At 35.1% G+C, this 13,469-nt stretch overlaps 3 protein-coding genes across 3 annotated transcripts; 1 reads left to right on the top strand and 2 right to left on the bottom strand.

Annotated features, from left to right (window-relative positions):
- Positions 1–1,672: 1,672 nt before the first annotated feature.
- LOC120210596 (transmembrane emp24 domain-containing protein p24delta9-like) lies at positions 1,673–2,657 on the bottom strand. Its single transcript, XM_039209294.1, has 3 exons — positions 2,220–2,657; positions 1,920–1,996; positions 1,673–1,822 (listed from the first exon to the last, which is right to left on the bottom strand). The coding sequence occupies exons 1-3, from the start codon at positions 2,634–2,636 to the stop codon at positions 1,678–1,680; spliced, it is 639 nt and encodes a 212-aa protein (XP_039065225.1). The 5' UTR covers positions 2,637–2,657; the 3' UTR covers positions 1,673–1,677.
- A 3,966-nt stretch (positions 2,658–6,623) lies between these two features.
- On the top strand, positions 6,624–10,184 carry LOC120210701 (rhamnogalacturonan I rhamnosyltransferase 1-like). The gene is made up of 8 exons (XM_039209400.1): positions 6,624–6,986; positions 7,397–7,464; positions 7,551–7,639; positions 7,729–7,891; positions 8,060–8,349; positions 8,766–8,970; positions 9,376–9,533; positions 9,609–10,184. Exons 1-8 carry the CDS (start codon positions 6,719–6,721, stop codon positions 9,892–9,894), a joined length of 1,527 nt encoding a protein of 508 aa, XP_039065331.1. The 5' UTR covers positions 6,624–6,718; the 3' UTR covers positions 9,895–10,184.
- Positions 10,145–12,844, bottom strand: LOC120210702 (fructose-bisphosphate aldolase-lysine N-methyltransferase, chloroplastic-like). The gene is made up of 6 exons (XM_039209401.1): positions 12,321–12,844; positions 12,154–12,182; positions 11,694–11,905; positions 11,271–11,393; positions 10,735–11,139; positions 10,145–10,655 (listed from the first exon to the last, which is right to left on the bottom strand). The coding sequence occupies exons 1-6, from the start codon at positions 12,830–12,832 to the stop codon at positions 10,440–10,442; spliced, it is 1,497 nt and encodes a 498-aa protein (XP_039065332.1). The 5' UTR covers positions 12,833–12,844; the 3' UTR covers positions 10,145–10,439.
- Between the last annotated feature and the right edge of the window lie 625 nt (positions 12,845–13,469).

Below are 13,469 nucleotides of genomic sequence, written 5' to 3'. Positions count from 1 at the left end.
ATACGAAGACCATACAACTATGGGGTTGGTGTCGATATGATATCATTTTCAAAATTGAGTCAATATGGTCACTTAACTATTTGTCAATTTTTTTTTTGAATTAATCACTGATATCTAATCTATTGACTGATTAATCTATATTGGGTACTGTATAGGCAAGGGCGACCCTCCCACCCATTAGCAAACGTTAGGATTCGAACCCTTGATCTTGCTTAAGGGACCTAGTGTCTCATTCCACTAGATCAACTTGTTGTTGATAAATTTAATTGGTAATATATGAGGTTTAGAACGGGATGGTCCAAAACATCAAGGTCAGCGGCTTTGTCAAATACATTAAGGCACATCTACACAAAAACAACAACAATAGAGATCAAATATGATAAACTTTGGTCAAATAACCAATGATTGGTGAATTGGATACTGATCTAAGCCTAAACCAGCTAGCATATAAAGGTTCACCTAAAGTACTTCCATTTTGTAACAAAAGTGCTATAACAGTATAGGTATCTACTCGTCATACGTTGACACGTGTCATCTATTGATTTGATAATTAATTTATTAAATAAAATTAAAATTAGGATCAAATTAATTGAACGTACAAGTATTGATGATCAAATATGTAATTATATCAATTTTGTTACGTAAGCATTCCCATTACATGTTAATGGCATGGGATTATATTGGAACCAATTGAATAGTTAGGTGGTCATATTAACTCAATTTTGAAAATGATCGTCATATTGGCACCAACTCCATAGCGGGGTGGTTATTCATATAGTTTACCCAAAAATTATATGGCCATCGCAATAAAAATATTAGAAATATAATATGCACCTCCGGCTCTATTGCAATTAAGAGAATAGTGAAAAAAATTAGATTTTAGTCCTTAAATTTAAGAATTTATTTTCATTTAGTACCTAAAAAACATTCTCTCCGTGTAACATAAAAGGACCGGGGTTTAAATAAACTAAGATTGAACAAATAATGTTATGTTTGTGTTCGTTTGCTTATTTTTTGAAGATGTTCATGTTTGGTTCGTGTTCGTTTAAGTTTTTAATATTGTATTCGTGTTTATTTTTTTTTGAATGTGTTCATATTCGTTTATTTATTGTTCGCGAACATATTCGTTTTAATGTTCGTGAATATATTCATTTATATGTTCATTAAGTATTCATGAATGTGTTCGTTTAATGTTCATTTAGTGTTTGTTTATCGTTCGTTTATATGTTTAAATTTTGGTTTTGCCCTTTCGTTTGCAAGTTAAATAAAAATGATAAAATTACGTCACTAGTGCTTAAACTCCTTAAAATTCATAGTTCAAAATTCAAATTTTACCATATTTTCAATTTAGTCAATATATTCACCAATATTTAAAATGTAAATAAATAAAACGAAAAGGAGAATCGGATAAACGAGTATATTCATAAACATAAATGAATGAATCGATAAACAAGATCTTAAATGATCTCTTAAATAAAGAAAAGTGTGGGGAAGGAAGAAGAATTTTTCTGTTGAAAAAGTAAAACGGTTTTATAACGGATGATGAAAGAAATGATTTATTTTTATTTTTATTCGATCAAATCTCCCTCGCAAAAACGAGAAATATTTCCGGATATACAAGAGATCAACAGATATAACTCTGAGAGCTAGAAATTACTTTGTCAAAGTAAGATGTACTTAAATGAGCTTCCTTCTCTGGAAGAAGGTTTTCAAGTACCAGAACTGTATTCCTGCAACTGACAAGCCAAGAAAGAGAGAGAGGAAGGACAACCAGATCATTTTGGTGGTAGTCTCTTGGGTCAGCTCCTCCATTTCTTCTTCTCTGCAGAGACAACAAAAACAATCAGCAACTCATGAATCCGAGTTAGCCATATTTTCTGTTAGTTTTAACTGTTTAAGCGAGAAAGATATTAGCCTACATTTCCCGGAAATAAAACAGTTCCTCATGAATGGAATTAACAGTTTGATGCAACTTTCTCAGCTCCAGTTCCATGTCCTGGTATTTACAAAGCAAGTAAAGATTTAAATCGAGATCACGGCTGCGTTTTGGACCGCGTTGTGTTTTTCGCAACCGCAACAACAACGAGTGCTATTGCAGTCATTGTGAACGTCACAACTATAGGAGACGTACTTTTATTATACAACAGATATTACTCTAATAACGGACGACTATTTAAATTCCAGCGAGAAATAAATAAATTGAGGTAACGAAGACTTACATCCACTTGGCCTTTCTTGGCGATATTAACCCATTCCTTAAACTGAACACTTGTCCTCCACTCAAAATCAACGGTCAACGTCGTCGACGGCGAATGACCCGGAGCCGTAAAGCAAGTCATGTAATCTCCCTGCTCCGCCGTCGTAAACACAAATTCCCCTCCCCCCACCTTCTCCGCCGACTGAATAATAAGCCCATGCGTCCATCTCACCTTGACGCTAAGAAGGTGATAATAACCCAAGGGCCGATCGTCGTTGGGGTTGACAACACGGTACGTTCCCATCGTCATTGAATTTCTTTTGATATCTTCGGAGATGCATTTAGTCTCTCCTGATTGCATGTCGAATCGCAATGAATGTGATAGAAGGGGCAATGCCCAAACCATTAGAACCACCACTAAAGCCGACCTAATCATCATAGTCAAAGCCTCAATGTCAACTACGATACCCAGAGAAATATGTAATATTTATTAGAGTTTTGTTTTTTCCAGATGCGAAATGCAAATAAGTTATTAATAGATAACTATTAATTATTTATCAGATAAATTTTAAATTGATTTTTAAAAACAAATAAATTAAATAAATTATTTATTTATTATTTTAAAATTATAGGATCAATTTTAGCATCAATCTTTCTACTTGTCGAACCTTAAAATGTGTTCTTGTTTTAGTCCTAAGAAATTTATCTTTTTATTTGTTTGTTTTTAAGTCACTGACGGGATGATGGGATGGCTAACGGTTGCTGATGTGATGTGCCACAAGTTTGTTCTGATGCCTAAAACGATAACGTTTTAGACATTAAACTTTATGAGTGTATCGATTATGCCACTGAACTTTTAAACGTTTTTCTTTTTTACATTGCATTTTTGGCCGTTGGAAATAACTAATCGTCGCCCGTCACTGATAATCTTTCGCAACAAAATGGATACAAAAATGTTCGCATTTGACTCCTCATCTTTCTCATATGATTAGTTTTTCATGAAACTCATTCAAAGTCGACAAAACTAAACACAAAAAATCTATAATTTTTTAGATGTTTGGAGACTTTATGAGATTTTGGGTGTTTGTTAAAAAAATGAACAATGAAAAATATTATTTTGAGAAGATGAACAATATACCTCAAAACTAGCCTCATCGATCGGTCATTGAAAGAGATCAGAGTATTAATACGTTGAACTTTTAATTGATTTTTTTGTCGATTTTGAATGGGTTTCATGGAAAATCAATCCTACGAGAAGAAAGATGAGTAAAAAATGAACATTTTGGTATCGATCTTATCGCAACATATGATCGATGAATGATAATGCTTGGCTTTCGGCAGCGGCTGAAAAGTGTAGTGACAAAAAATAAAATTATTTCAAAGTTCAATGGTCAAATTGATACACCCAAAGTTTATAGTCTAATATGACGTCGTTTTAAGCATCAGAACAAAAAACCAAAATGATGTCATTTTACCGTGGCATGCTACGTCAGTAACCGTCAGCCATGTCATCACCCCGTTATTGACTTAACGACATAGTAATATAATTGAATGTAAAACTAAAGTTCAATGCTATAATTGTCAAAATTGAAAGTTTAGTGGTATAAAAGAGTCAACAAGCAAAGTTCATAGGTATCTAACATAATTTATCCTTGATAATATTGTTATTAGGGGTGAATTAAAATTAGACAATGAGATGTGTTAAATCGTTTAACTTCAACTTAATAAGTATTTCATCTTAATCCATTGAGTGATCTCAATGATAAAAGAAAATAACGTTCTCCCTATAAGTATTTAATCCAAAATTTAAAAGCAATAAGATTTAATTTTACAAGTAGTGAAAAAAATTAAAAATCAAAATATATAGATTAAATTTTAAAAAATTAAAAGATACTAGACTAGGGACATAATTAGACCAAAATTGTAAGATTTTGCCAATTTTTCTTTATAGTTTTTAATATATATTTTAACTTTTAAAGGAGTTTCTCAATGTTAAAAACTAATCTTATTTGATAAAGATTTGAATAACATAAAATTATATTATCATCATTCAAAATTAAAAAAAAAAAAAACTATTACAACCTTAAATTTTCTCATAATCATTCATGATTTTTTGTACAATATCATTTATTTATATTATCATCGTTTAGAATTAATGGAAGAGCGGATGGGAATATGTGATCCCTAGTTGTCGGTATTAGGGGTGAATAAAAGAACGGGGATCACTGTTTCAGAATCGGAATCGATCCCAGCGGTTCCAATTTCGGGTAGCAAAATAAGGACTATGTTGACATCGGTTAAGGTTCCCAAAATTTTGGAATCGGAATCGGAACCGGTTGGGTACCCGACTAAAAGCGGTTCTAATATCGAGTACCCTGAAATCAGAATCATAATCTCTTAACATGTACTTTGGGTTAGTGTTTTTATTACTATTTAAGTATGAAATGGTGGATAAATTTTGTATAAAAAAGAGTCCTACTTGTGATAAATAGTAGCATTTTAATTTAATGAATTAACAGGTTATAAAATGGTTAATTTTAACATGGAGGCGTCATATCATCCCACTTAATATGTAACAATTAACAGGTTGAATGAGAAAACTGTCAAAATAACAGGGTACCCGGTACCGGTACCTACAAGTTCCGGTTCAGGATCTCAATTTTTAGGAACCGGTTGAACAGGTTCCGGTTCCCATTTTTTAGGAATCGGTGCAACAGGTTCCGGTTCCCAAAAAATAAGCGGGTACCCTGTGTTGCTCACCCCTAGTCGGTATAGTACCCACGGCTTGGTTCTAGGGGTATTTATCGAGGTAGTCGATCGAGAGTTGGATAGTGTTCGATTCGTATTTGTTAAAAATTTTGTTGTTTAACTCGACTTGTTGCTCGTTAAAATCGTTAAAATTTTGCTCGACTTGTGTTCGTTAAGAAAATTTGTTGGTCGAATCGTTACTCGTTAAGCACATAAAGCTCGTTGCTTGTTAAACTCACCAAAATTTTTATTTTATGTTTTTAACTATAATTAAAACCTACTAATATTATATAGAATTTATTATAAACATAAATTAGTAAAGTTAACAAAAATTATCAAAAGAGTATGAAATAAATTCAAATTCCAAACATCAAAATAACAATCAATAAATACATTAAAACAATAATTAGAGTTTATTTTTTTTATTAAAATAATAATAATTAATTAATAATTTAATATATTTAATTATCTATTAGAAATTTAGTAGATTAATAATTTATCATTTTTTATTATTTATTGATAAATTAGTAATTTTTGAATGAAATATCTTTTTAAGATAATCACTAAAAATTAATTAAAAAAAATTAATGAGTTGTTTGCGAACTTATCAAGTTTAGTTTGACTTTTGTTCGACTTAACTCGTTAAGGTCTCGAGTCGAGTAAATCTGAGTCGAGTTTTGACTGAGTCAAGTTTGAACTGCTCAACTCATTAAGCAAACACCCCTAGTTAATTTAAGTGGTAAGTATTTTGATATCGCTTAAACAAATTTTAAGTTCGAGTTTATATGTATATAAAAAAATTTCTTTAAGAGACCCACTCATTAAGATTAAGTGTATGACCTAGATTGGTATGTACTAATAAGATAAAGCCATGGTAACGAGGAAAAAAAACTGTCGGATCATTAATTTCATGGAATATCTCTACAATTAACACCTGCTTTTACTCACTTCAAACATGCATATAAAGCAATGTTTGCATTAAAAGCATATGATTATTTGAAGCAAGATCGACCCAGATTCGATGCAAAAGGGTTTGGGTTCTCAGTTTTATTCCTATATATGTCCATTGAGATTCCAAAATGATAGGTATATAGCTTGTCATCTGCCTTTTATATAATAATATGTTATAAATGCATGTATGAGTTTCACATTAAAGGAGAAGAAGTGGTTTTGTGAATCAGCTAATAATTTCATGTTGTTGATCTGTGGCGACGTGGGATAGTATTTAGCATCTTCCATTAGTGTAATGTTCTAAAGGTTTGATCTTTTTTTCTTTCTTTGGCTCACAGCTGATCGATGCTTTTGAGGACATAGTCGGGGTTTGTATAAATAGCCGGTGGGATGGATTTTTGATGGGATTCGAAGTATCGGTAAATGCTAAATTTGACGAATTTTATCGATTAGATTTATTTAAAGGGTTATAAAATTTTAACTTCAATTTTCTCTTTAATTCTTTGATATTTCTCGGTAACCAAACAGGCCTGAACTATCATGTTTTAAAATTCAAGAAACGGGAAAAAGATAAAAGAGTAACTTTCAAAGTTTTTCTTTTTCCTCCTCCGCCAAAAAAAAAAGTTTTTCCAGTTATTATATGTTTGGTTGGTGAGATTCATTTTTTTTTGTCAAATTAATTTGATATTTGTTTGTTTTAGCCATTTAGACTCGTGATCTCTTTCTAGGGTTTTTTTTAGAAAGAAAGGGAAATCGCGTATTTCTTGAATTGATAGATATTTGTTCAAATGAAGAAGCGGCAATGAGGAGCGAGGAAGAGAAATGGAGGTTAGATCTGAGAATAATATACAACAAGTGAGGTCCGACAAGTTTCCTAGTCAAGCGCTTCATCGGACTCGCCTCCGGGTTTGGTTTTTCAGAGTTTGTTCCAGCATTTTGCTCTGGACTTGTTTGGTACACGTCGTCGCCGTCGCCGAGCTATGGCACCCCCGTTTGCTTACCCGTTTTACCGGCGGCGTTTCGCGGATCACGCGTCCTCCTCCTGATTTTCAACACTCCCTCCATGCCCCTCCCCATTCAGCTCCTCCCAGTGAGTTTACCTCAGTACTCCTCATTTCGTTCTTTTGCTTAGATTTCCTAGAAATTTCGATGCTGTCTGGGAAATTCCTTGAATTTGAGAAATAATTGGTATGAGGAAATTTGTAGTTTCTTTAGGCTTTTAAGCAGCAATCTCAGTTTACATTTCACTAAGTTTCTGGGTTATTGATCATCTTCTTGAGTTACTTATGTTTACGGTTGCTTTGTGGGGAAATAGTTGTTTCTGTGTAATGTTCTAGTTTAGAACCTTCATAACTTATTCTTATTCGGCAATTGAGGATTTGTTCACTGATATCGAATACCTTATATATGAGTCCATTGATTCTATTGAAGGAAAACTGTTTTTGCTTTTTCATTCGATCTTGGAAAAAGTAATGCATACATTCTTTTGTATATTTGCAGGAAACTATACAAGTAACGGTTTTCTTAAAGTCTCTTGCAATGGGGGCTTGAATCAAATGCGTGCGGCGGTCTGCGTCGTTTTCTCTAGCTCTTGTTTATTTTGTTTCTTCCTTTTGGTATTGTGTTCGTTATTGATCCGGTTTGGCATTTTTAGATCTGTGACATGGTAACTGTTGCCAGACTCTTAAATCTCACTTTGGTTGTTCCGGAGCTTGATAAGAAATCATTCTGGGCAGACCCTAGGTGTGTTTATCATTCTGAAAAGATTACATTGCCGTTTCCTTCTTACGCGGCTGCTTTAAATGCCTTTGACTTGTGATCTGTTTTTGCAGTGATTTTGAGGATATTTTCGATGTCAGACATTTTATTGATTCGTTAAGGGATGAAGTTCGCATTATCAGAAGGCTGCCAAAGAGATTTAGTAGGAAATATGGGTTTGAAGCTTTTGAGATGCCTCCGGTTAGCTGGTCAAATGAAAAATACTATTTAGAACAGGTTGTTGCTCATTTTAATCATATCGTTTACATTTCCAACAACAGGAAACTAATAATTCTCTCGATGGATGGATAAGATTGTGTCGTGTGTTTATCTATTCTATTCTGTCTTTTTTTCCTTTGTTTTTCTCACGAAGTAGAATCAATTGCCTTTGACATTATTTTACAGATTCTACCCCTGTTTAGTAAGCATAAGGTAGTACACTTTAATAGAACTGACGCCCGACTTGCAAATAATGGGATCCCACTCGATCTTCAGAAACTAAGATGCCGTGTTAATTTCCAAGGACTGAAATTTACTCCTCAGATTGAGACATTGGGGAACAAATTGGTTCACATTCTTCAGGAAAAAGGACCCTTTGTGGCTTTGCATCTGAGATATGAGATGGACATGTTGGCCTTCTCAGGTTGTACACATGGCTGCACTGTGGAAGAAGCCGAGGAGCTAAAACGACTGAGGTTTGTCATGTTTGAAGCTGATAGATTCCTGTCAAAACACTGATTATCTTAGCAAGGATCGATGTTCCCACTATTTAGGAGACACACACTAGTTACCCCTAGCGTGCCACATGCAAACAAGATAGGAAAGCCATGTGCTGCTTCTAATATTGGCATTTTTCTTAAGTGTAATGTAAAGCTAAGATGCTTCCAACTATTGGTAGTTATCAATGACCAAATTTAGTTTTTGAGAAATATGATCATGGTGTATCCCTCCCTGCCTTGGTTCAGCTCACATAAAATATTATAATTAGTGATTACAAAAAGTAAGTCTTAACTTTGTTATATTAATTATCTCATCATAGCATCGTTATCAATAACAAGTATCTGAGAATAACGAAACAAAATGTAATTAGATAGCTACCCCTTCCTTTTAGGTATGCATACCCTTGGTGGAGAGAGAAAGAGATAGTATCTGAAGAGAGGAGACAACAAGGGTTCTGCCCCCTGACACCCGAGGAAACAACATTAATTTTGCAAGCATTGGGTTTTGATAAGGAAACTCAGATTTATATTGCTTCGGGTGAGATTTATGGCAGTGAACGGAGACTAGCACCACTAAGAGCTGCATTTCCACGCATTGTAAGTTTATGACCCTTAAATATGTAGCTTTCGGTATTAATATGTTTTCTTGAATGCACATCAAAGCACTGGATTCTATGTTTAGTAACATTTTTTGGATATTGGAACTCCAAGCTTTTGGTAGAATTTTGCAAAGAATTTGTTGTGGTAACCCGACTCGTCATTAAAGTCATTTTTTATTCCTATGGTGATGAGGCATGCACACATATCAGAGTTCATTTATCATGAGTTATTTTCACTGTGCTCAATTGAGTCGCTGAATCCTTAAATCTTGACCGGTGTGCAATTTTACCGATTTAGTGGGATTAGCTCTACTTTTGGCTCTTAAGTCAGGCACCCTTTTATAGTGTAGTTGTTGTGTTGCATATGATTCTTGTAGATCTCAAGACATTATTACAATTTTAGGTTAAAAAAGAAACATTGTTAGATCCATCAGAGCTGCAGCAATTTCAGAACCATTCATCTCAGATGGCGGCATTGGACTTTATGGTATCAGTTGCCAGCAATACTTTCATTCCAACATATGATGGGAACATGGCCAAAGTTGTAGAAGGTCATCGCAGGTAATGTATTTTTTCTGAATTATCTAACGAGGCAGTGGGGGATTATATTCATAGCCTTGACAAGCTTTTCTTTAGGTATCATGGGTTCAAAAAGAGTATCCTGCCAGATCGAAAGAAACTTGTTGAATTGCTGGATTTGCATCAGAATGGGACACTTCCATGGAATGACTTTGCGTTAATCGTAAGGCAAACGCATGAAAAACGGATGGGACAGCCCTTCCATCGTCGAGTTATTCCAGACAAACCAAAGGAGGAACATTATTTCTATGCAAATCCTCAAGAGTGCCTTTGTGATGGAACAAAGTGTGAAGCCCCTGGTGAATCAAGTAATGCTACAATGACTGTGAGTGAGCAGCTCTGAAACTCCGCTCGAAATGGTTTCCACAACTCTTTCTATACTTTGTGCACGATATTCAGTCAGGTTTGGGACAAATGCCCTAAACGACCGTGTATAAATGTACTAGGGAGAGTTCTGTAAGAAACTGCAGCAGAAAATCCTCCAGCTCCCATCTGGGCACAAAAAGAAAAAGGGAAAATATTTTTCCACTTTTGCTTATAAATTTATTTGTTTTTTTATCACCCTCTTACCTGTTGATTTGTATCCAGTACTGTCACAAAATTTAACTGTTGAATTAACCAATATTTGTACAGTTTCCTTCTCTCTATTCCCTCAAATGCCTCATTGTGAAGAATTGATTTCACACCTAAACCAAGCACAAATTATTACACAATAGGGATTGCATAACCAGGAAATCATTAACAATTTATAAGCCAATCGGGTCACCAGATAGGGTCTATGCAATTCAATATTAAATACTACAGCAACACCAGACAAGATTGAAGGGTATTGTTTAAACTGGTATGCCAACTAAATTTGGATAGAATTGCCATGGACCTTGACATGTCCTAGTTGGTCTCCCAGAAGATGAGTTCACCTTGCTCTCCAACAAGACCAAGATCTTTGAGCCTTCTTTCTTGGTAATATTCCAACAAATCCAATTCTGATTCCCTTCCCTTAAAGATCTCGTCAATTTGCTGCAGCACCTTCTTTTCCCCTGCTCTTACTCCTACTGCAATTTTCTGCCTCTGATCAAGATTTCCCTCTTCCATCAGCTTTTCATCCTGCAATTAACTAGAATTCAGTATGACACGCCCTTCGAGACAGAGCGGATTTGCAGATTTAGTAAAGATAAATTGTTACCTCTTCAATGGTTGTATGATAGCCAGACAGAGCAGATTTGCAGGCGTCGCGTACTACCCGACATATGAGCTCTTCATTGGCACGACTTACAGGTAAATCGAGGTGGCCCCAAATTGTGTTTCTAAAAATAGATTCCAACAGGAAAGCATCAGTTCCCCCAAGTGCCACCAGTCGTAGATATGGAATCAGTGCCGGTGGAAGAGGACGACCCAAAACAATGTCAAAATAGGCAGTCTCTCCCAAACCATTCGTCTCGGCAATGTCGAGTTTGTCTCCGAAAAATGGGTCTGACTCCGATATCTCCAACGTGAAGGTGTAAGCATTGCGATCAGATCTGGATTCTATGAATCCATAATCAAGTGCTAACTCAGCATTACTCTTGTCTAGATCATATTGAATCAAAACCTGTTGAATTTTCTTCTCAATCAGTCCATGCAATTGAACATATTTCATATTATCATAATCCCTTTGTATTAATGGAAATATGCATGTTCCAATAATGAAGAGCCTTGTCAGATAAAATTGGAAAAACTCACCTGCTGTCCAGCCTTGACAGAAACAGGAGAACGCAAAGAAAACAGAAGATCCCTAGAGAAAAGTCCAGCTCCTTTAATCTCCCATGCATAATCTTCTGTAGTTATGCTAGGGCTATGATTGATCTGATCAATTAATAAACAAGATTTGAAGAAAAGTTAAAACATGAAACTAAAGGCAGCTAAAGACAATATAAATAAGTTAAGAGTGTGCCAATATCATGTTAGTTACTGGGAACATGTTCCAGGACTGATCTCCCATAGTAAAAGTAAACATAGCCCCATGCTTGCATGTATGTAACTTGTTTTATTTCTGACTATTTACTATTGTCTGTAAAATGTTTTATACGAGAATTCGACCGTGGTTCCGTATTTATTCTGTGTTTTTTTATCTGCAACATAATTTGGAGAATGATGGAGGCTTACCAAGTCTGCAAGAGGTATCAAAACAAGATTTTGACCATGAAGACGGGAAAATGCCCTTGATCTGAGAATACCAAATGCCCAGAAGAAGTCATCCAATGTTATAGGGGAGGGAAATAGCTGCTTATTGGGGAGTATTATTTCTTCTTCTACATTTAAGAATTCATTCCGGACATATTCTTTCACCCCCATTGTTGTGCTCAACAGTTGAGTTCCTGTGCCATTGAACCCAACACTGCTCATTGGAATATAGTATGAACTATGAAAACTGAAACAAGAAAATCTTCAGGTTATATATATATATATATATATATATACACACACACACATTTATAGAACATCTGAGACCATGAAAATCTTCTTCAAATCAACCGAAAACTCTGTTTCTCTGATTCCAATTTTGCTTAACAAACATGACACACAAGTTTCTTAACAGTTACACGCGAGACTATGAAAAGCTAACCTTGAAGCTCAGCTAGCTCCTCTTCTGACCTGCACTGGAACCATTAAAGCAACACTTTATCAACCCCAAAGATCTAAATCCAACTAAAAACATAGAATTATAACCAAGGCTGCAGATTTAGAAAAGAAAAAAAAAGAAAAAAAGAAACGAAACCAAGCCACACCCACCAAAACACAGTGGAATCTGTTGACTCTGGAAGTATATCGAGATAAAGTTTCCATTGAGAATCTTCCCTCAACTTCTCCCTGATCAAGAACAGAGCAACAGCCACCCAAGGCTTCAATCCACTACACACACTTGCAATCTCAGAAGCAGCAACTGCATCCTGGTTAATCCAAAACCGGTTAGGAATTTCCAGGACAACCTCGCTCCTGGAAATGTCCTTTTTCGCAACGAGTCCAAGTCCTTCAGGGACCATTCCGGGTCTGACAGGAGACTTGGCAGAGACTACACGCTGGTCCTGGAACCATTGCCAGAAGGTCCGGACCTCCGGTGGAGGGTCACCGGTTGGGGGTGGTGAGTGGAGAGAGGTGGCTGAAACAGAGATGGGTTTCTTTTTGAAGTGGATTGGAAGTGTTGGTTTAGTGGAGGAAGAAGAAAAGGGTTTGAGAGTTGTTGAAGAATGGAGGAAAGTAGAAGGCGAAGAAGGTGATGAGAGATTGAAAAGTGTTGCTGCCATTTGTGTCGTGTGGCTGAGATAAGATGTGGCGGGGGAACTTTATAGCTTGTTGTTTCGGATAAGAGGAGAAGATATTGTTTCGATCAATTTTGTTAGTTAATGTCAATTGGATTCTAAAGCACTTGCAGTTAGGAGTGTATTCGGTTTAATTCGGTTCAGTTTTTTATCAAAAATTAAACGAATCGAAATAAACAGTTTTTTAATATTTAAACCGAAATCGAAATCGAATGGTTAAAAAACCGAAATCGATTTTTTCGGTTCGGTTCGGTTTTTTTAACGGTTCAGTTTATCAGTTTTTTAATGAAAAAATCACTTGAAATTATAATTTTTTTTAAAAAATTGTCTATTCGGTTCAATATGGAACAACTGGATTCTATATGAAAACCCAAACCGAACCGAATCAAAAAAATGAAACCTTTAAACCGAACCGCATAATACCAAACCGAACTGAACCGTTTTACTCAATTCGTATTAATTTTTTTATTTTCTCGATTTCATTGCTCAACCCTACCTGCAGTGCGTTTGAATATATGTATTAGTTCCCACTTTGTTAAATAAATAGTAATTTTAATTCATATTCTAAGAATAATGGATTAATGTTAGACTTGGTACTCCTATTTTACCCTAATGTTTCATT

Source organism: Hibiscus syriacus, unplaced genomic scaffold (assembly GCF_006381635.1).
Source record: "Hibiscus syriacus cultivar Baekdansim isolate YM2019G1 unplaced genomic scaffold, ASM638163v2 tig00109926_pilon, whole genome shotgun sequence".
NCBI lineage: Eukaryota > Viridiplantae > Streptophyta > Magnoliopsida > Malvales > Malvaceae > Hibiscus > Hibiscus syriacus.
This window is presented reverse-complemented; position numbering and strand designations above follow the sequence as displayed.